The sequence below is a fragment of the Ranitomeya variabilis genome, chromosome 2 (assembly GCF_051348905.1).
Source record: "Ranitomeya variabilis isolate aRanVar5 chromosome 2, aRanVar5.hap1, whole genome shotgun sequence".
Lineage (NCBI taxonomy): Eukaryota > Metazoa > Chordata > Amphibia > Anura > Dendrobatidae > Ranitomeya > Ranitomeya variabilis.
The window spans coordinates 1,073,728,489-1,073,751,749 of record NC_135233.1 but is presented as its reverse complement, the minus strand read 5'-3'; the positions used below and the strand labels follow the sequence as shown (position 1 = coordinate 1,073,751,749).

The 23,261-nt window shown below is 43.6% G+C and overlaps 1 protein-coding gene across 2 annotated transcripts in view; it reads left to right on the top strand.

The window, feature by feature from the left end:
* LOC143808686 (cytochrome P450 2K1-like) overlaps positions 1–23,261 on the top strand; it is a 154,046-nt gene that overhangs the window by 8,035 nt on the left and 122,750 nt on the right. For both annotated transcript variants that reach the window (XR_013221996.1, XM_077291596.1), the window contains exons 3-4: positions 14,817–14,979; positions 16,825–16,974. Coding sequence is in view for 1 of the 2 variants with exons in the window: in XM_077291596.1 (XP_077147711.1) it covers positions 14,817–14,979; positions 16,825–16,974 (313 nt within the window). In the remaining variant the exon portion in view is untranslated. The remainder of the gene's footprint in view (positions 1–14,816; positions 14,980–16,824; positions 16,975–23,261) is intronic.

Sequence of the window (23,261 nt, the reverse complement as noted above, 5' to 3'; positions counted from 1 at the left end):
TGGTGCTTAATTGTCTGCTCACCCCTTTTGTCTTCTCTGGATTCTGGTACATTTTTAACACGGTTTTAATATTTTGCAATAAACATTAATTTATTACTTATTTGGTTCTCTATGTGCATTTTTCTATATATGCTTCTATGATTTATTGCACTGGACCTTTTTTATGGTTTATCTCTCTTAAGTGGTTATAGCAGGTTATGACAATTTTGTCACAGTGCTTTTGTTATCTCTTAATATGTTCTAAATTGTTAGTTAGACAGAGCATCTATATATATATATATATATATATATATATATATATATATATGTTTGCAATTTACAGTGGGTATGGAAAGTATTCAGACCCCTTCCAATTTTTCTCTCTTTGTTTCATTGCAGCCATTTGGAAATTTCCAAAAAGTTATTTTTCTTTCTAATTAATGCACACTCTGCACCCCATCTTGACTGAAAAACACAGAAATTTAGACATTTTTGCAAATTTTTTAAAAATAGAAAGAATGAAATATCACATTGTCATAAGTATTTAGACTAGGGTTGAGCGAAACGGATCGGACAAATTGACTCGGGTTTCATGAAACTCGACCTGATCCCAGTGTGGGATCGGCCATGCTGTCGGCGATCTTTGCGCCAAAGTCGCGTTTCGTATGACGCTTTCAGCGCCATTTCTCAGCCAATGAAGGAGGACGCAGAGTGTGGGCAGTGTGTGCACGCCGACCGCCATCTTACTTCTGCCGATCTCAGCATAGGGAGAGGTTGCTGCAGCTTTGTCAGAAGGGAGGGAAGGGAGGGAAGATTAACCCCCAAACCGCTTGTGCTGTAGCGATTTCCACTGTCCATCGCCACCTTTTCTTTGCAGGGACAGTGGAGGCTAGTTTTTTGTGCATCAGCTCTGTAGCTTATTAGGTTGCCTTATAAGGCTCCCTGATAGCTGCATTGCTGTTTGTACGCCGCTGTGCAAACCAACTGCTTTTTTAAAAGCAAAAATCCTGTTGCTCCTTTCTGCACAGTTCTATTGTATATTTGTCCTCACTTTTGTGTGCAGCAGTCCTGTTGCTGGCTGCCATACTTGTCCTGAGATCATTGTAGGGAGATTGCTATTGTAGTACAGTCCCTTTTTTTTATATATCTTTCAGCCACGTTCTGCCACTTACATTGTGTAGTGTAATGCAGTGGGCCTGATTTTTGCAGCAGTCTCCCACACAAAAAGGGAGATTTAAATTGCCACTAAGTGGATCTGCGTCAGTTCTGTTTGTCGTATATCTTCCAGCCACTTTCTGCCACTTACATTGTGTAGTGTAATACAGTGGGCCTGATTTTAGCAGCAGTCTCCCACACAAAAAAGGGAGATTTAAATTGCCAACAAGTTTATATATACCTTCTATCTTGTTTTACAGTACCATATAACGGTTGTAAGTTTGGTTACATTTTCCCAAAAATGATTAAGTCTGGTGGAAGAGGCCGTGGGCAGTCATTGCCAGCTGGTAATGATGGTGGTGGTGGTGGAGCATCTGGTGGTAGTGGGAAAAGCAAAATAGCACCTAAGGCTCGAGTTGTTCAGACAGCGTCATCGTCTGGCTATACAAGGCCTTGAAGGCTCCCTTATTTGGGAGTAGGAAAACCGCTTTTAAAACCGGAGCAGCAGGAACAAGTTTTAGCTTTCATTGCGGACTCAGCCTCTAGCTCTTTCGCCTCCTCTTCAGGAAGTTCGAAATATAAAAGCAGCGAGTCGTCAGTGGATTCTCCCGGTCAGGAACAAGTCGCTTCCTTGTGTCCTTCACCCAAAGCAAAACTGAAGGATGCGGCAGGCGACACTACAGTTTACTCCATGGAGCTCTTTACACATACCGTGCCAGGTTAGAAAGTGAAATATTTAACAGTCCATTACAAGATGAATCGGACATGGAGTGCACAGATGCACAGCCACAGCTAGATTATTATGCTGTTACATTGACTCAGATCACTACATTGCCCTCGCAGTGTACTGAGCCAGAATCTGACCCTGATGAGACTATGGTGCCCCATCCCGAAAGCTATAGCACCTTACACGGTGACACAGAGGAAGGTGCACAGGACATTGAAGAGGAGGTGATAGATGACCCAGTTGTTGACCCAGATTGGCAGCCATTGGGGGAAGAGGGTGCCGCTGGCAGTAGCTCTGAAGCGGAGGAGGATGATCCACAGCAGGCATCAACATCGCAACAGCTTTCATCTGGCAGGCCCGTATCAGGTCAAAAACGTGTGTCTAAAACAAAAACAGTTTTAGGACAGCGTGGCCATCTGGTGAAAGTAGCACAGCGTACAATGCCTGAAAAGGTATTCGATAGTAGGAAGAGTGCAGTTTGGCAATTTTTTAACCAAGATCCGAATAATCAGTGCAAAGTTATCTGTAAGATATGCTCAAAGACCTTTAGCAGAGGGAAGAATCCTCTAAATTTAAATACAACATGCATATGTAGACATTTAACCAGCATGCACTTGCAAGCCTGGACTAACTACCAAACGTTCCGTGGCATTGGTGCACCCGCTCAGAATGAAGGTAGTCAGCAACGCTACATTGCTTCCCTCACTGTAAGCCCACCGTTTAGGACAACACCTGCAGCAAATGTGGAAGTATCGTCGCAAGGCCAAGGCAGTCAGGGAATCACCATGTTCTTGGGATGAAACACTGTATGTAGGCCAACATCAAGAATACCAACACCAACCCTCTCTCAATCTGCCATGTCCACCACCACCCCCGCTAGTTCCACCATATGCAGCTCTCCAGTCCAGCTCACCCTACAAGAGACTCTCGTTAGGAAAAGCAAGTACTCATCCTCTCATCCGTGTACACAGGGTTTGAACGCCCACATTGCTAGACTAATCTCGTTAGAGATGATGCCCTAACGGTTGGTTGAAAGCGAAGCTTTCAAAGCCCTGATGGCCTACGCAGTACCATGTTATGACCTACCCAGTTGACACGTCTTTGCGAGAAAAGCCATCCCAGCCCTCCACCAGCATGTCAAAGACCGCATTGTCCATGCACTCAGGCAATTAGTTAGTAGAAAGGTGCACCTCACAACAGATGCATGGACCAGTAGGCATGGCCAGGGACGTTATGTGTCCATTACGGTGCACTGGGTTAATGTGGTAGATGCAGGATCCACAGGGGACAGCCATAGTGGGACAGTTCTGCCTAGCCCACGGTCAAGGCAACAGATGGCAGTAGGCGTTCAACACCCCTCCTCCAGAAGAGAAAGCTCGTCCACAGAGCACAGTCACCCTACCACTCCATCCGCAGCTGCCAGTGTTGCACACGAGGTGTCCCATTATGGAACAGCTAGTGGTAAGCGTCAGCAGGCTGTGTTGGAAATGAAGTGCTTGGGCGACAACAGACACACCGCGGAAGTACTGGCAGAGTGCTTGCAGCAAGAAACTCAGTCATGTCTGGGCAGTGTACGTCTTGAGGCAGGCAAGGTAGTCAGTGATAACGGAAGGAATTTTATGGCTGCCATAGCCCTTTCAGAACTGAAACACATACCTTGCCTGGCTCACACCTTGAACCTGGTGGTGCAGTGCTTCCTGAAAAGTTATCCGGGGTTACCAACCCTGCTCCTGAAGGTGCGAAGACTTTGCTCGCACATCCGCCGGTCGCCCGTACACTCCAGCCGTATGCAGAACCATCAGCGATCGCTGAAGCTTCCCCAGCACCGCCTAATAATCGACGTTGCAACAAGGTGGAACTCCGCACTGCACATGCTTCAGAGGCTGTGCGAACAGAGGCGTGCTGTAATGTATTTGTGGGAGGATACACATACACAGGCAGGTAGTTGGATGGCAGACATGGAGTTGTCAGGTGTGCAGTGGTCAAAGCTACAAGACCTCTGTCAAGTCCTTCAGTGTTTTGAGGAATGCACATGGCTGGTAAGTGCAGATGATGCCATCATAAGCATGAGCATCCCACTAATGCATCCGCTGATGCAAAGTTTGATGCACATTAAGAAGCAGGCGTCTGCAGCTGAGGATGAGGGAAGCCTTGATGACAGTCAGCCATTGTCTGCTCAGGGAACTCTCCTGGAAAAGGTGGCGGATGAAGTGGAGGAGGAGGAGGATGATGGGGATGAATATTTATGGGAGGAGGATGCTTCTCAGGGGGCAATAGAAACTGGTGGCGTTGCAAGGTCAGGTGCAGGGTTTTTGCGGGAGACAAGTGATGTTGATTTGCAAGAAAGTGCTCCTCAACCCAGCACAAGCAGTGAATTGACACCTGGAACATTGGCCCACATGGCTGATTATGCCTTGCGTATCCTAAAAAGGGGCCACCTGCATTATCAAAATGATGACCGATGACGATTGGCCTGCCTCCTGGATCCATGATATAAAGGAAAATTACAAAATATAATGCCACATGAGAACCTTGAGCAAATATTGGCTACCAAACAAGCAACTCTTGTAGATCGTTTGGTTCAGGCATTCCCAGCACACAGCGGAGGTGATGGTTCTTACAAGAGCTACAGGGGGCAACATGGCAGAGGTGTTAAGGTACCTTCACACGAAACGACTTTGTAACGATATCGCTAGCGATCCGTGACGTTGCAGCGTCCTGGCTAGCGATATCGTTTAGTTTGACACGCAGCAGCGATCAGGATCCTGCTGTGATGTCGCTGGTCGCTGAATAAAGTCCAGAACTTTATTTGGTCATCCGATCGCCGTGTATCGTTGTGTTTGACAGCAAAAGCAACGATACCAGCGATATATTACACTGGTAACCAGGGTAAACATCGGGTTACTAAGCGCAGGGCCTCGCTTAGTAACCCGATGTTTACCCTGGTTACCAGTGTAAAATGTAAAAAAAACAAACAGTACATACTTACATTCGCATCCCCCGCTGTCTGCTTCCCACACTGACTGAGCGCCGCAAAGTGAAAGTGAAAGCACAGCACAGCGGTGACGTCACCGCTGTGCCCTGCTACTGCCGGCGCTCAGTCAGTCAGTCAGTGCAGGAAGCGGACGCCGGGGGACGCGAATGTAAGTATGTGCTGTTTGTTTTTTTACATTTTACGCTGGTAACCAGGGTAAACATCGGGTTATTAAGCGCGGCCCTGCGCTTAGCAACCCGATGTTTACCCTGGTTACCCGGGGACCTCAGCATCGTTGGTCGCTGGAGAGCGGTCTGTGTGACAGCTCTCCAGCGATCAAACAGCGACGCTGCAGCGATCGGCATCGTTGTCGCTATCGCTGCAGCGTCGTTTCGTGTGAAGGTACCTTTAGAGGTGCACAAATCAGAAGTGACGTTGGACAGAGGGGTTTTATGACCAGGTTGTGGAGTGATGTCGCAATGACCGCAGACACTACAGGTACTGCTGCATCAATTCAAAGTGACAGGAGACAACATTTGTCCAGTATGGTTACGAACTATTTTTCCTCCCTTATCGATGTTCTCCCTCACACGTCATTCCCCTTTGATTACTGGGCATCTAAAATAGACACCTGGCCTGAATTGGCAGAATATGCATTACAGGCGCTCGCTTGCCCAGCTGCTAGTGTGCTATCAGAAAGAGTCTTTAGTGCTGCTGGTTCAATACTGACCGAAAAAGGACTTGTCTGGCTACCCAAAATGTTGATGATCTAACCTTCATTAAAATGAACCAATCACGGATTTCAAATTATTTTGCCCCACCTTCCCCTGCTGACACGTAGCTTGCCTTAAAAATATCTTGCTTTTGGCCTCCTCTTACTGACTGCTCCAATTCCTCCATTTGCAGCTGCTGAATGTCCACCATAGGCCATTTTTTTACCTCCCTAAATGGGCTGACTCCCCCCACAGAGCCGTGGTCACCACACCACCTAGCGCAAGCACCAGTGCGAGTGCCGTTTGCCTCGACAGGTGGGTGTGCCCACTCTTGGGCGACGGCACTGGCACAGGGTGACTCATAGTACAATGAAGTGTCTCTGACGGTGGTGGTGCCAACCAATGTCAGACACACCGTCGTAATATGAGGGGCCCTGTGCCAGTGCCGCCGCCCACGAGACAGTGTTCCCCCCTGGTCGAACAGTGCTCTACCACTTGCAATACTTACCTCTCCCTGCTCCACCACAGTGTAGTCTGTGCTGATAAATCCTTCAATGGCACTGCCAATACAAATTTGTTGAAATGATAGATGATAGTTAAAATATACAGGGGCCCCGGCCTCCATTTAGACCATGTAATACTTTGCGCCAACTACCACTGTCTGCTACTCAGCAGATAAGCCCACCCCTGTACATAGCTATGCCACCTGTTTATTTTTGAAAAAAATTTTGGCAGACATTTACCTCACTTTATTATTTTGGACTACTAACTGTGTCAGCCACTCCTTACAGTTGTCCTCCACTGAACAAAGCTATGCCGCCAGTTTACTGCTGTTACCAATTTTGAACTGCATTTAGCCTACTTACTTTTATGGGCCTACTACTGTGTCTACCACTCCTTACAATTGTCCTCCGCTGAACAACGCTATGCCGCCAGTTCACTCCTGTAACCAATTTTGAACTGCATTGACCCTACTTTTTAATTTTAGGCCTACTAAGTCTGTCTGTGCCACTCCTTACAATCATCCTCCGCTGAACAACGCTATGCCACCTGTGTACCCCTGTAACCAATTTTAAACTGCATTGACCCTACTTTTTTATTTTAGGCCTACTACCTGTGTCTATCTGCACCACTCCTTACAATTGTCCTCCACCAAACAACGCTATGCCGCCTGTGTACCCCTGTAACCAATTTTAAACTGCATTGACCCTACTTTTTTATTTTAGGCCTACTAAGTCTGTCTGCATCACTCATTACAATCGTCCTCCGCCGAACAACGCTATGCCGCCTGTGTACCCCTGTAACCAATTTTAAACTTTGTTTGGTTGGGCCTACTAACAATGTCTGCCGCTCCTTGCTTTTCTCCTCCACTGAACAAAGCTGAGCTTCATTTTTCAGCCTATATCACATGTTAAACACTGCATTTGGCCTACTAGTTTGGTTGGGCCTACTAACGGTGTCTGCCGCTGCTTGTTGTTCTCCTCCACTGAACAAAGCTGAGCTTCAATTTTCAGCCTATATCACATATTAAACTGCATTTGGCCTACTTGTTTGGTTGGGCCTACTAACGCTGTCTGCCGCATCTTGCTTTTCTCCTCCACTGAACAAAGCTGATCTTCAATTTTCAGCATATATCACATATTAAACTACATTTGGCCTACTTGTTTGGTTGGGCCTACTAACGGTGTCTGCCGCTCCTTGCTTTTCTCCACTGAACAAAGCTGAGCTTCAATTTTCATCCTATATCAAATATTAAACTGCATTTGGCCCACTTTATTACTTGGCCCTACTAACTGTGTCTGCCACTCCTTACAGTTGTCGTCCGCTGAGCAAAGCTATGCCGCCAGTTTACTCCTGTTACCAATTTTGAACTGCATTTAGCCTACTTACTTTTTTGGGCCTACTAACTGTGTCTGCCACTCCTTACAATTGTCCTCTGCTGAACAAAGCTATGCCGCCAGTGTACTCCTGTTACCCATTTTGAACTGCATTTAGCCTACGTACTTTTTTGGGCCTACTAACTGTGTCTGCCACTCCTTACAATTGTCCTCCGCTGAACAAAGCTATGCCGCCAGTTTACTCCTGTTACCAATTTTGAACTGCATTTAGCCCACTTTATTATTTGGGCCTATATCTGTGTTTCCTCCTTATCCTGCCCATTGCCCAGCCACTGCTAGATGAGTCTGCTGGTACATTGACCCAGACCACTACATTCCCCTTGCATTCTACACAGCCAGAATCTGACCCTGCCGAGAGTCAGGTTCCCCTTCCTGCATGCTATACCACCTTACACGGGGACAAACAGGAAGGTGCAGATGAAAGTGCAGGTTCCTTCATCAGGTAGGGGGGGCATACTCGGTGGCAACGTCACTGGCAAAGGGCCCCTCATAGTACGCAAAAGTGTCTCCGCTGGTGGGATGCCGTCAAACATACCGCTGTACTTTGAGGGGCCCTGTGCCAGTGCCAATGCGAACTAGTGGGCCCCCCTGCTTGCTCAGGATCACAGCACTTGCAAAGTTGAAATGCTTACCTCTCCCTGCTCCACCGCTGTGACGTATTCCACGTTTCCTGGGCCCACGAAAATCTTGAGCCAGCCTTACCCCCCACAACTTTAGCCAAATGACCAGCAGTTTTCAATGCCTAGCTATTATTGTAAAGTAAATTAAGACTGACAAGCTTCAGTTATAAGAATTGATGTTTTTGGCATTAAAATGGGCACTGTAGGTGTTTTCCTGTCCTCCACTCACTGCTGACTTTGATTCCCCATTGACTTGCATTGGTTTCGTGTTTCAGTCGGCCCCCGACTTTTCGCAATAATCGGCCGATTTCACCCGACCCGACTTGTGACAAAGTTGGGTTTTGAGAAACCCGACTCGATCCTAAAAAAGTAAAAGTTGCTCAACTCTAATTTAGACCCTTTGCTCTGTATTGAGTAGAAGCACCTTCAGAGCTAGTACAGCCATGAGTCTTCTTGGGAATGATGCAACAGGTATTTCACACCTGGATTTAGGGATCCTCTGCCATTCTTCCTTGCAGATCCTTTCCAGTTCTGTCAGGTTGGATGGTGAACTTTGGTGGATAGCCATTTTCAGGTCTCTCCAGAGATGCTCAATTGGGTTTAGGTCAGGGCTCTGGCTGGGCCAGTCCAGAATGGTCACAGAGTTGTTCTGAAGCCATTCTTTTATTTTAGCTGTGTGCTTAGGGTCATAGTCGTGTTGCAAGGTGAACTTTTGACCAAGTCTGAGGTCGATAGCACTCCATAAGAGGTTTTCATCCAGGATACCTCTATACTTGGCCACATTCATGTTTCCTTCAATTGCAACCAGTCGTCATGTTCCTGCAGCTGAAAAACACCATCATAGCATGATGCTACCACCACCATGTTTCATTGTTTGGATTATATTGGGCAGGTGACGAGCAGTGCCTGGTTTTCTCCACACATTCCGCTTAGAATTTTCACCAGAAAGTTCTATCTTCTTCTCATCAAACCAGAGAATCATATTTCTCATAGTCTGGGAGTCCTTAATGTGTTTTTTTTAGCCAAGTCTATGCTGGCTTTCATATGTCTTGCACTGAAGAGTGGCTTCCTTCAGGCCACTGCACCGACTGGTGGAGGGCTGCAATGATAGTTGACTTTGTGGAACTTTCTCCCATCTCCCTACTGCAGCTTTGGAGCTCAGCCACAGTGATCTTGGGGTTCTTCTTTGCCTCTCTCACCAAGGCTCTTCTCCCTCGATTGCTCAGTTTGGCTGGAAGGCAAGGTCTAGGTAGACTTCTGGTGGTCCCAAACTTCTTCCATCTAAGGATTATGGGGACCACTGTGCTCTTAGGAACCTTGAGTACTGTAGAAATTCTTTTGTAACCTTGTCCAGATGTGCGCCACAATTCTGTCTCTGAGCTCCTTGGCCAATTCCTTTGACCTCATGATCCGAATTTGATCTGACATGCACTGTGAGCTGTGAGGTCTTATATAGACTGGTGTGTGCCTTTCCTTTACAAATCAAGTCCTATCAGTTTAATTTAATACAGCTGGACTCCAATGAAGGAGTAGAACCATCTCAAAGAGGCTCACAAGGAAATGGACAGTATGTGACTTAAATAAGTGTGTCTGAGGAAAGGGTCTGAATTCTTATGACCATGTGATATTTCAGGTTTTCTAATTTACAAAATTTGCAAAAATTTCTACATTTGTTTTTTTTTGCAGTCAAGATGGGGTGCAGAGTGTACATTAATGAGAAAAAAATGAACTTTTTTGAAATTACCAAATGGCTGCAATGAAACAAAGAGTGAAAAATGCAAAGGTGTCTGAAAACTTTCTGTTCCCACTGAACATTGTCCGGTTTTGGACAAAGACCATTGCTGACTTTTCCAGAGTCCTAAATGACACTTGTGTCACTTTATTAAACTGTTGCCAAAAAAATGGTGGTGGGGTATTGGCCAGTTTCTGTATATTTTAAGCACATCTAAGAGACTGGGTTAATACGCTCCATGGACTTATTCAAGCCGCAGCCTTACACATATTGGAATATGGTCATTGCCACGCTAAGGCCTTTACTTGAGCTCTGTAGCACGGCCTGTCACCTGAGTAATACACTCCACAGACATCACTCTCTGGGACATATCCTTTAATTACGCTATTGTTGCTCAAAACCATTGCAAAATGTACATTATGCCTGGTTTTGAGGTTTCCAGAAGAAGTGCTTGGTCTAGTGCAGATGTGTCAATGGCACTCTTGTCTTTTCCCCTTGAGGAGGCTGATTCCTAGTAAAATGAGGCTTCTACATGTTCCTGACATGGGTTTCAGGTCTGACAGACTGACCACAATACAGGCCCTCACTTGCATACACAGTGCATTCCGGATTTAATTCTAATGCTTTTGGTGCCTGGTAGAATCCAGTTTCCTTACATTGATCATACAGCTCCTCCAACTCCTGTATTATATTTACCTTACAGCGGATTCAAACTCTATGACAGTGGTTCCATTGGGATCCAGAGGCAAAAATGACCTGTGGAGCTCTCAAAACTCAAGTTTCACAGCACATGGTGGCACTCTGCTAATTGTCAGCGAGTACGGCAAAATGTCATGGCGGTGGACATAGTGGTGGTGGCGGGTAAAGGACAAAATTCAAATGACCATGTTTGAAATAGCATTGTAAAGCAATGGGGAATATGTGTTCCACTATCTTGCTAACTATTTGGCATGAGGGAGGGTCCTCACAAATGTAGGAGTGATAAACTTCGCAAATGTTAAAGGAAAATATAAAGCCAAAACGCTCTGTGTGTATATATGCTAACGGAAGGTATAATGTTTTTCTTATTTTTTATTTTTCATTTTCTTTTAGCGTTGTATACTTATAATTATGAAGGAAAAAAGGTTTCTTAGCATTTTTTCCTTTAAAAAAAATGTTGGTTGGTTTGGTAGGTCTTTTTAAAAATCCTTAAAACCAACGCAATAGTCTGACAACATTATTCCCAGATACCATATGTGAGTCAGAAAGGCATGCAGACATCTTCTCCATGCTGTTCCCATTTAGTTTTAGCTCTTTCCCATCCATTTCAGCTTTTTTTCCAGGCCCCCAGACCTGTTTGTTGGATCCAGCAGAAAAATATTCGGCTTTCCCATTGACTTGCGTTGGATTCGTTATTTAGTACGAATACACAGATATTAGAAATTATTTGTGCTGATTTTCCCGAATCCGAATATTTCATTATTCGATCATCACTAATCATGGACCTTTATCAGCCACAGATGGAGAGGAGATTAGTCCATGTCTGTTAATCTGTTAAATGCCAGTGTCAATCTTTGAAAGCAACATTAACACACACCGGCAGAGATCGCTTCATTCCAGGTGCCCATCACCCCTGTGATGTGATTGCTGGTGCTGTTGTGTTGCCAGGACAGCCATCGGTCTGCTAAAGACCCCTGTGCATGTCACTACAATCCTCCTGTAAAATTGGCATTCAGCTGGTGTTCATAGGAGATGGTGAATTTTGTTATATATAGCAGTACTTATCTATTTATATAATTGCCTTAAATTGTCTGTTATCCACTTCCATCTGGACATCCTCGAATCCCACAATTCACCGCACCGGAAGTATGTTGACTGCCATATTGGAATACCCAAGTGATGGGTATTCCAATATGGCACTCATTGGTGGTACCAGGCCCTTGTGCAGTACCACCAGCTGGTCATCCTTCCAGGTCAGTGGGGGAGGGGGAGCGGCAGCTGTCAAATCACACTTACCTGCTCCCGGCGCATCTCTGCATGTCCCTGCTTCTCCGGTGCTGGCAGCTTCTTCCTGTGTTCAGTGGTCATGTGGTACCTCTCATTAAAGTAATGAATATGGACGCGAATCCACTCCCATAGGGTTGGAAAGCATATTCATTATTGTAATGAGCAGTACGATGTGACCACTGTACATGGGAAGAAGCTGCAGGTGCCCGGAGACCATTGGTTAGTGAGAATCTGCCAGGGTCCGTCGGGAGCAGGTGAGTATAATGGGGGAGGGTGAGCATTCCAATATTCACCTGTCCCTGTTCCACCACCGGGCGTTTCTCCATTTTCTGCTTCCTCTGGCTGTGGTGTTCAGGTCAGAGGGCGCGATGATGTGTTTAGTGTGCGCGCTGCCCTCTGCCTGAACGGTCATTGCAGAGGATGCAGAAGACGGAGCGGTGCCTGGTGGTGGAACAGGGACAGGTGGATACCGCAAGTGCCGGGGGCCTGCTCAGGACAATAGGTGAGTATGTCATTTTTTTTTATCGCAGCAGCATATGTGGCACATGTTTCTATGGAGCATCTTGTGGGGCCATAATCAACCTTTATGCAGGATTGTAAGAGAGCACAGACAGAAGAACTCAGCACATAGTGGAAAAAGAGAGTGGATAGGTGGGTGAGCACTTGGGGATGAAAAATTCCCAGTGCTGCAAAGCCTGCCCCCATCAGAACATCACCACCCTCACGATGCGATAGCATCAGGCTTCCATCTAGCACAGTGATATTCATCGCACATGAGATCAGATGATCGCAGCTTCAAGTCCCCAAAGGAGACTATCAAATGCATTAAAAAGTTAAAAGTTAAAAAAATTATGAAAAAAATAAAAAATTAAAAAGTTAAAACTACCCCATTGAAAATAAAGCGATGTAAAATAAAACATACACATATTTGTTATCACCACGTTCATAAAATTTGGAGTTATTAAAATATAAAATAAATTAATCTGATTAGTAAATGGTGCACTGGAAAAAATCAAAACACTAGAATTAAGTTTCTTGGTTGCTGCAACATTGCAGTAAATTCAATAAGAGGGAATCAAAATATTATATCTACGCCAAAAAGGTATCAGGAAAAATGTCAGCTCAGAGAGCAAAAAATAAGCCCTCATCCAGCTTGAGATCTCAAAAAGTGAAAAGTGAATTTTTTTTTGCCACTGAAAAAAAAATGTATATACTCATGTTTGGTGTCTGTGTACATGTACTGACCAGGAAAATCATATTGCTTGGTAAGTTTTACTGTGTAGTAAATAAAAAAAAAAAACAGTTTTGGAATTGCACTTTTTTTGTAATTTCAACACACTTGGAATTTTTTGGCCTCTTTTCAGTGCATTACCTGATAAAATAAATTATGTAACTTAAAAGTACAACTCGTCCCACTAAAATAACAAGCCCTCATATGGCTATGAGGATGGAAAATGTAAAATGTTATGAAGAAGGAAAGTAAAATACATTTTTTTTAAATAGCCCAGGAGTGAAAGGGTTAAGCAAAGGGCCAATGATGAATTGGGATGATAGTCTATGACATTGTGAGGGAGGGCAGTGAGACTGTCGGTTTACATGAGCCCTGGTCTCTCGTTAAATTAATATAATGTCCCCTCTGCAGCATACCTTCTGATTCACCTTCTGCACCGTCAGGGTCCCATTGGGCTGGCTGAAGTTCTACTGCTGGCATTGTTGCATACAAAGAGACAGAGTTCATTTAAAACTTAAAACGTAAAATTTTACTTTCCTCTTTTCGCATCACACCCTTTTCAGACACAGCATCAGCATAGAGCTCTATACAGTCCACATTCTCTACTTTCCCTGAACTTCTTTCATGTCCCTCAGTACGTGCCTGGGTTGTACCACCTCATGCAGTAACACAGTGTCCTCCCTGTCCAGACTCACTACGCTTTGGTGTCCCCTCATCCGTTTCGCCCCGGATCTGTAGGCATCAGCCCATTTGATGATCTGCCACATGATGAGTGACCTGCATCCCTATACTGTTTAGGACCTCTTCTCTCGCTTCTGCTCCACACGGCTGTCACACAGCTGCTTCAGCTGAGCTTCTGGCCATCCGGACTCTGGATGGCTGGGTATTTTGCTTTAACGTTGCTGAGCTATCCGCCCTTCATTGGCACCCAGGCCCCTACTCCCTTACAATAGGAAAATTTCTCCTCTTAACCCCATCTAAGCTCCTCTTAAATAACTATGAGCACTAATGTGCCCCATCTAGTTTCCAATTTGGGGTACTACACTTACATACATAACACATAGCAGAATGACACATATACACAGCAGAAAACATTATAGTCTACTTCAAGGGGGTAGGGTTGTGGAACAGTTTGTGTACCCCCTTACAATATTACCATTGACACACCCTATAGCAGTAATAATATTGGTTATTTACCCTCAAATCCTGATACTTAAAGACTTAGGCCAGACACAGATTTTGATATAAAGTCATTTTTTCAGATAAGCAAGTGGTTAAAAAAATAATTTCTTGGATATAAGTTTGGCATATCTCCTACCAATGACTCATTATCACTAGGTTAGCTGCCATTAAAATAGGCGCCATCAGCAATGTCAAGGTAACAGAAATTAATGCAGGTTTTAGGAAAGTAGAGGCATGCTATGGGTGAGTATCCATTGGTAATTGATGATCCTGTTAATTACATGGTTAGAGCAATCCAATATGTAACCTGAAGAGAGGATAATAACATTGTAACAAACCATTTTTTAAACCACTGAAATGTATGTAAAAAAATGATATTTGGGGGATTGATGTAATCGCAGTGATCTTCACATTCAAGATATGTCTCTTGGAGAAGAGGAGAAAATAGGAAAAGCACAGAAAAGTAAAATAAGCCCATAAAGCAAGAGGTGAAAGTTCATTAAGATAAATTCAGAAAACATATGTAATAAATTTTGCTCTACTATTAGATTATGTTCATCATAAAAACAAGGTGAAATATCAAAAAATTCACACAAAAAATGCTCATTTCATTTTTCAGCTATCTAAGAAGTATGGACCCGTGTACACCTTACAATTAGGAGTTGAGAAAGTTATTGTCATATGTGGGTACGAGGCTGTGAAAGACGCCCTTGTCAATCATGGAGATGAATTTTCAGGAAGACCTAAAGTGGTATTGATTGATGAATTGTCAAAAGGACACGGTAATGTTCATAAAATTACCACTGATTGGGGGATGGATTGATTTTGCTTTACAAGTTACTTTCCTTTGTATAAAGATTGTCTGGTCTGGAAATCTTCAACTAAAATTGTGGGTCCCTAAAGTCAAGCTGATGTGGGCACCAGATCTATGCTCTGTCATGCTCCGTGCTCACCTCGCCGCTTGTAACCTCTCATACTTACCGCTCGGCGGCGTCTCAGCCTGTTCCTGCTCATTCCCAGGCTTCTCCTCTCACACGGCCGGCTCCTCCTTCTTCTCGGGCGCGCGCGTGCACTGGGTTCTGCGGCTCGTGTGCACTCGTTCCTCGCTGATGCCTGCCGCTCTTGCTTCACCGCACTATGCTCTAGGAGGCCTCTGAACTGGAAGGTATGTCACCGCCTTCTTTATCTGCCTGCCTCTTCCTCCCAGCGGTGCCTGCTGATCATTTGTATATTACATGTGATACTGGCCCCTCGTCCTTCGGACAATCCGTCCTCCTGTCAGCTCCTGTAGCTTGTTACTTTTAGTGTTTTCCTCCTTGTCTGGTTTCCCTCACCTGATCTCTCTCCTTTGTTTTACTTTACAGTTCCGCTCTCTCAGTGTCTCCGGATCTTCCTCGCTGCCTAGCCTTTGTCTCCCCAGCTGTCCGTCAGCTTTCCTCTCCTGTCCTTGTCTTCCATTCTCCTTTTGTTCCTGCCATTTTTTCCCTCTACCTCAGCCCAGTCACCCCTTTTTCGCCATCTCCTGTAGGTGCGAGCTGCCGCAGCAGTTGTCTCCCTTGGTCCTGCCCCTACTGCTCCCTGTATAGGGGGTGGCTCTCTGGGTCTACTCGCTCTGGGTAGGTTCGCTGTAGCGGTCCAGTGGGTCCACTTTTGGAGATCCGCTATCATTCTCACATGCTCTAAGACTAGCTATCGATAACAACAATATAATACTGTCTTGGTTCTGAAATGGTAACATCAACTCCTATTTTACATGTTGAACCTCAATTAAGAAAATTTTTATATAATCTTATGGAGGCACACTATTTGGCATCATGATGAATTTGACAAGCAGGTTACCATCGCCTTCATGTCTCCATACCACCTAAGCTCCAGACAGTTTGTTAGAGCTGGGCGAAATGAGCATGAAATAGGCAAAAGTCACAACGTTTTTGGACAAGCTTGGGATTGCAAAGCAGTTGGAAATTTTAATACCTTTTTTATGTCAGAATTCTGGCAAAAGCTCTTCGAAGAATTGAGGCCATTATGAACAAAATAAGTTATATTATACTCACCTGGGGGGGGCAGTCCGGTGCGTTCCGGTCCGATGGGCGTTGCTGTCCGGGTCCAGCGCCTCCCATCTTCATGTGATGACGTCCTCTTCCTTGCTTATGTCACTGCTCCTGTGCAGGCATACATTTTCTGCCCTGATAAGGGCAGTGTAATTTACTGCAGTGCCCAGGCGCTGGGCTCCTCAGACCTTTCCCGATACTTGCGCACTGCAGTACTTTGCTCTGTCCTCACCAGGGAAGATAAAGTATGCCTGCGCAGAAGCCATGACAGAAGCAAGGAAAAGGATGTCATCGCATGAAGAAGGGAGGCGCCGGACCCGGACCGCGACGCCCATCGGACCAGACTGCACCAGACCACCACCCAGGTGAGTATAATATAACTTGTTTTTCTTATCTTCCAGGTTATATCGGGGCTTATCTACAGCATTACAGAATGCTGTAGATAAGCCACTGAGGGTTGTGGCCGAAGCTTATATACGAAAAAGTAGATGACAGATTCCCTTTAACCAGTAGATATAAAGTATTGGTTGCCATCTTCCTTCTCTCATCTTTCCTTCTTATATAATGTGTCCTCAGGAATTCTTTTTGCTTCCAATGATAACTGGAGAGCAATGAGGCGGTTTACTCTGTCAGCACTTCGAGATTTTGGAATGGGCAAGGAAGCCATCGAAAACAAGATTTCTGAAGAATCAGATTTTTTGGTGCAAAAGTTCAGATCTTACAAAGGTTGGTGAACAGCTCCATTACATTTTGTTTGTGTATAGTTTCAAGAAAAGAACTTACTATGTCATGAGCCATCAGAGGAGATAATTCTGAAGGTCCACTAAAAACAGAACCCTATTAGCCTTGAGTGGTTATTAGAGATGAGCAAATCTCTTGAAAGTCTATTTGATCCAATTCACTCAAATTTGGCATATTCGGAGATTGTTTGTTCCTAATTGAAACTGTCATGTTTGCTGTTAGGACAGGGAAAAGACAAATCTTTATACTCTCCTTTCCTCACTTGTTCTGCCGCCTCTGCCAAATCTCCAAACCTCTTTGTACCAGTCACAAAAGCCACTGCATTCCAGCGCCGAGGCCAATGTGATAACTGTGAATGGTCTTACATGGTCACAGGGTAAGTGTGAAGTGATGCACATCATGATATGAACATATGAAGCTGAAATGGAGACACCACCCATGGAAAAAAAAAAGAAGACCGGAGTGAAAGATAGGAGCAGGCAGAACGGATGAAAGGGGAAAAAGTTTTTAATAATTTTAACCTTTTCCTAACCCTTAATAGAATCTAATCTTTTTTTTGATTCATATGTATCAAATCCCCAAATTGTCAGATTCTGGCATAACCAAATTTTTGTGGAAATTCATAATCAATCATAATTCATATCATCACTCATCAGCCTAAGGCTGTTTTTAACCCCTTTCTGACATTTGTCATAATAATATGTCCCTGTGCCCTGGGCCTATCTGATCAGGGACGTATTATTACTGCATGGCGATCACCCGTGCACACGGATTGTGTGTGGGTGATCGTCGCCAGGTGTCAGCTGATTTTGAGAGTTGACACCCGCAACTAAGTGCCAGGAGCAGTCACACACCACTCCCGACACTTTAATCCCCTAAATGCTGTGGTAAAAAAAAATCGCAGCATTCTGGGAGCTGGAAGAGGTGGTGACCTGATGTTGTCATGACAACATCCGGGTCGCCAGAGCAAGGAAACTTTCTGATCATGCGCAGTGCTTGATCGGCAACTTTCTCTGTCAGTGCAGAGTCAGCTGCTGCATCCCCATGCTGTACAAGAGATCAGCCTGCAAAAAATAATAGTCACATATTAGGACAAAGTAAAAAAAAATAAAGAAAAGTAAAAAAATGTTTTTTCAAATAATTGTAAAAATACTTTTAAAAAATATAAAAAAAATAATAACAAAAACAAAAGATATTGTATCTATATAGAAATATTTGTAAGAAAAAATATATCAACAATAAAAGCACACATATTTGGTATTGCCACATCTGCAAAAAACACGACCTATAAAACTGCCTCTCTACTTAACCCCTTTATTGAACAAGATAAAAAATTACATAAAAACAAGGCAAAAAGCAATGCTTCATCATCATACCACTGAATAAAAGTGGAAAAAAAGGCTATAAAAAGACGGATATAAATAAACATGGTACCGCTGAAAACGTCATCTTGTCCAGCAAAAAATAAGGCATCATACAGCTCCATCAGCAGAAAAATAAAAAAGTTATAAGTCTCAGAATGAAGCGATGCCGAAATAATGATTTTTTCTATGAAATGGTTTGTATTGTGTAAAAGCGCCAAATCATAAAAAATAATATAAATGTGGTATCGCTGTAATCGTACTAACCCTAAAAACAAAGCTGCCTTATCAATTTTGCTGCTTTTTGTTCTTTGTGCCTTCCAAAAATTGGAATAGAAAGCGATAAAAAAGTAAAGTGCCCGTAAATCGCTCCAATAAAAATGTCAACTCGTCCTGCAAAAACACAAGCCCTTACATGACTCTGTGGACAAAAATATGGAAAAATCATAGCTTATGAAATGAGATGAAGCAAAAACTATTTTTTTGCAATAAAAAGTGTCTTTTAATGTGTGACAGCTGCAAAACATAAAAACCCAAGATAAATCTGATATCGCTGTAATCACACCGACACGAAGAATAAAGTCGCCTAAACACTTCTACCACACGAGGAACGGCATAAAAGATAAGTAAAACCAATTCTTCACCTGTTGTTGAGTTTTTCATTCTACTTCCCAAAGATCGCAGGAAGGCTTAGCGCACATGCAACGGGATTTCCGTGTAAATCTCTGAAATACATGATTCAGATGGAACTGTGGACGCCGTCTGACCTGTACGCAGCGTCCAATCCGCCACATGGAAACATACCCTAACTTTGCTGCCTCATTATAATGAATGAATACCTTGGGGTTTCATCTGAATCACGTCACTCAGATATTTAGATGGAAATCCCAAAGTAAGTGTCAGCGTAGAGCGCCGGATAAATATGATCCCAAACATTATGTACACTATTCCCAATGAAAGCTTCAACTCCATCCACAAAAAAGCAAGTCCTCACTCAGATCTGTGATCTGTAAATGTAACTATAAGGGGCTTCCATGTTATTTGTAGCACAAAGGCTCTGGAAAAGCGAAATGGCTCCTCGCCTACCAAAAGAAATTCAGCAAATTCTGCGCTCCCAAATCCAAATACCTCCCTCCCTTCTGAGCCCCACAGTGTGACTAAAGCACATATATTGTCCACGTTTGGCATTTCTGAAGTGATAAGAGCCCGGCTAACTTACAGGTGTGTGTCTCCAGAAGCACAGGCTGGACATAACGTACTGGTGACTGCAAAGTACTGGTCACTACAGCACACTGGTCACTAAAACAGCAGTTTGCTATGTTTACTTGGCAACATTCATTGCTGCTTGTTTCTGGAAAATATCCATGAAGCCAAAATCATCACTATACCTGTAGATAAATTCCCAGGGGGTATAGTTTCCCAAACGGGGTCACTTGAGGGGGGATTCTGCTCTTCTAGCAATTAGAGGCTCTGTATATAGATATGCAAACTGTTCTAGGAAAACAACATTTTAGTGGTAAAAATGTAATTTATTCTTTCTTCACCGCTCTGTGGTATAAAATTCTGTGAGGCACATGTGGTGTTAATATGATCACTGCACCACTAGATGAATTCATTGGGGAGTGTAGTTTGTAAAATGAGTTCACATATTGGGGGTTTCTGTTGTGCTGGCACCTCAGTGGCTCTGCCAATGTGCCATGGCACCCTCAAACCATTCCATCAAAATCTGAACTACAATATGGCACCTCTTCTCTTCTGAGCTTTGCAGTGTGCCTCAAAAATAGTATTCCCCCAAATATGGAGTATAGGCGTACCCAAGAGAATCATAGAATCATAAAGTGGTAGAGTTGGAAGGGACCAACTGGGTCATCTGGTCCAACCCCCTGCATAAAGCAGGATTCACTAAACCATCCCAGACAGAAGTCGGTCCAGCCTCTGTTTGAGACTTCCATGGAAGGAGAACTCACCACCTCTCGTGGCAGCCTGTTCCACTCATTGATCACCCTAACTGTCAAAAAGTTTTTTCTAACATCTAATCTGTGTTTCCTCCCATTCAGTTTCATCCATTGCTTCTAGTCTTTCCTTGTGCAAATGAGAATAAAGATGATCCTTCTACAATGATACAGCCCTTGAGATATTTGAAGACAGCTATTAATCCCTTTCTGCCATCTGACGCACTATCCCATCGAGGTGACCTGGGACTTAATTCCCAGGGATTGATTAGTACATCATAGGCGATCAGCCACGCTCATGGGGGGAGCGCAGCTGATCGCCGCCGGGTGTCAACTGATTATTACAGCTGACATCCGGCACTATGTGCCAGGAGCAGTCATTAACTGCTCCTGGCACTTTAACCACTGGAACACTGTGTTCAAACATGATATCAGCGTTCCAGGGGCATAGGGAAGCATCACGCAGGGAGGGGGTTCCCTGCGTGCTTCTCTGAGACCCTCGGAACAATGCAATGTGATTGCGTTGTTCTGAGTGTCTCCTCCGTCCTCCTTCCTGCAACCCCAGATCCAAGATGGCCGCAAGGGGCCTTCCTGGCCTAGGAGGGAGGTGGCTTGCAAGCGCCTGCGTCACCAAGCCTCCTGCACTGCCTGTCAGATTGCTGATCTGACAAAGTGCTTTGCAAAGTGTCAGATGAGCGATCTGACACTATACAATGATGTCCCACCCTGGGACAAAATAAAAAAGTAAAAAATAAAAAAATTAACATGTGTAAAAAATTAATTAAAAAAAATTCCTAAATAAAGAAAAAAAAAATGTTGTTCCAATAAATACATTTCTTTATGTAAATAAGAAAAAAACAATAAAAGTGCACATATTTAATATCACCACGTCCGTAAAGACCCGGCCTATAAAACTGTCCCACTAGTTAACCCCTTCAGTGAACACCATAAAAAAACGAGGCAAAAAAAATGCTTTATCATCATACCGCCGCACAAAAAGTGGTATAACACGCGATCAAAAAGACGGATATAAATAACCATGGTACCGCTGAAAAACGTCATCTTCTCTTGCAAAAAATGAGCCACCCCTCAGCGAAAAAGTTATAGTCCTCAGAATAAAGTGATGCAAAACTAATTATTTTTTATATAAAATAATTTTTATTGTATAAAAGCGCCAAAACATAAAAAAATGATATAAATGAGGTATCGCTGTAATCGCACTGACCCAAGAATAAAACTGCTTTATCAATTTTACTAAAAGCGGAACGGTATAAATGCCCCCCAAAAGAAATTCATAAATTGCTGTTTTTAACTCATTCTGCCTAATGAAAATCGGAATAAACAGAGATCAAAAAATGTCATGTAAAACAGTGCTCCTTCCCTTCCGAGCTCTCCCGTATGCTCAAACAGGGGTTTACCCCAACATAAAAAAGATTTTTTCTTTTCACGGCTCTGCGTTATAAACTGTAGTGAAACACTTGTAGGTTCAAAGTTCTCACAGCACATATAGATACGTTCCTTTGGGGCCTCTAATATGGGGTCATTTGTGGGGGTTTCTACTGTTTAGGTACATCAGGGGCTCTGCAAACGCAATGTGACGCCCGCAGACCATTCCATCTAAGTCTGCATTCCAAATGGCGCTCCTTCCCTTCTGAGCTCTGCCATGCACCAAAACAGTGGTTCCCCCCCACAAATAGAGTATTGGCGTACTCAGGACAAATTGGACAACAACTTTTGGGGTCCAATTTCTCCTATTACCTTTGGAAAAATACAAAATTTGGGGCACAAAAATAATTTTTGTGGAAAAAAAAAGATTTTTTTTCATCGCTCTGCGTTATAAACTGTAGTGAAACACTTGGAGGTTCAAAGTTCTCACAACACATCTAGATAAGTTCCTTAGGGGGTCTAGTTTCCAATATGGGGTCACTTGTGGGGGGTTTCTACTGTTCAGGCACATCAGGGGCTCTCCAAACGCGACATGGCATCCTATCTCAATTCCAGTCAATTTTGCATTAAAAAGTCAAATGGCGCTCCTTCCCTTCCGAGCTCTGCCATGCGCCTAAACAGTGGTTTACCCCCACATATGGGGTATCATCATACTCACGACAAATTGCACAATAACTTTTGATGTCCAATTTATCCTGTTACCCTTGGGAAAATAAAAAATTGGGTGCAAAATAATTTTTGAGAAAAAATATGATTTTTTATTTTTACTGCTCTATGTTATAAACTTCTGTGAAGCATTTGGGGGTTCAAAGTGCTCACCACACATCTAGATAAGTTCCTTAGGGAGTCTAATTTTCAAAATGGTGTCACTTGTGGGGTGTTTCACTGTTTAGGCACATCAGGGGCTCTCTAAACGCGACATGGCTTACTATCTCAATTCCAGTCAATTTTGCGTCGAAAAGTAAAACGACGCTCCTTCCCTTCCGAGTTCTGTGATGCCTCCAAACATATGTGGTATATGCATACTCAGGACAAATTGTACAACAACTTTTGATGTCCAATTTCTCCTGTTGGTAAAATAAAACATATTGGATCTGAAATAAAATTTTTGTGAAAAACAATTATATGTTCATTTTTTATTAAACATTCCAAAAATTCCTGTGAAACACCTGAAGGGTTAATAAACTTCTTGAATATAATTTTGAGCACCTTGAGGGGTAAAGTTTTTAGAATGGTGTCACACTTGGGTATTTTCTATCATATAGACCCCTCAAAGTCTCAAAGTAACGTGAAATGTGATGTGATCACTAAAAATAAATTGTGTTGTAAAAATGAGAAATTATTGGTCAAATTTTAACCCTTATAACTCCCTAACAAAAATTATTTTGGTTCCAAAATTGTGCTGATGTAAAGTAGACATGTGTTAGGGCCGGCAGAATGCACCAAGTAAATATTGAGATAATATAGGTGTGTTTCGCAGCCTGGGGTCCACCGTGCAGGAGTGAAACCTGCT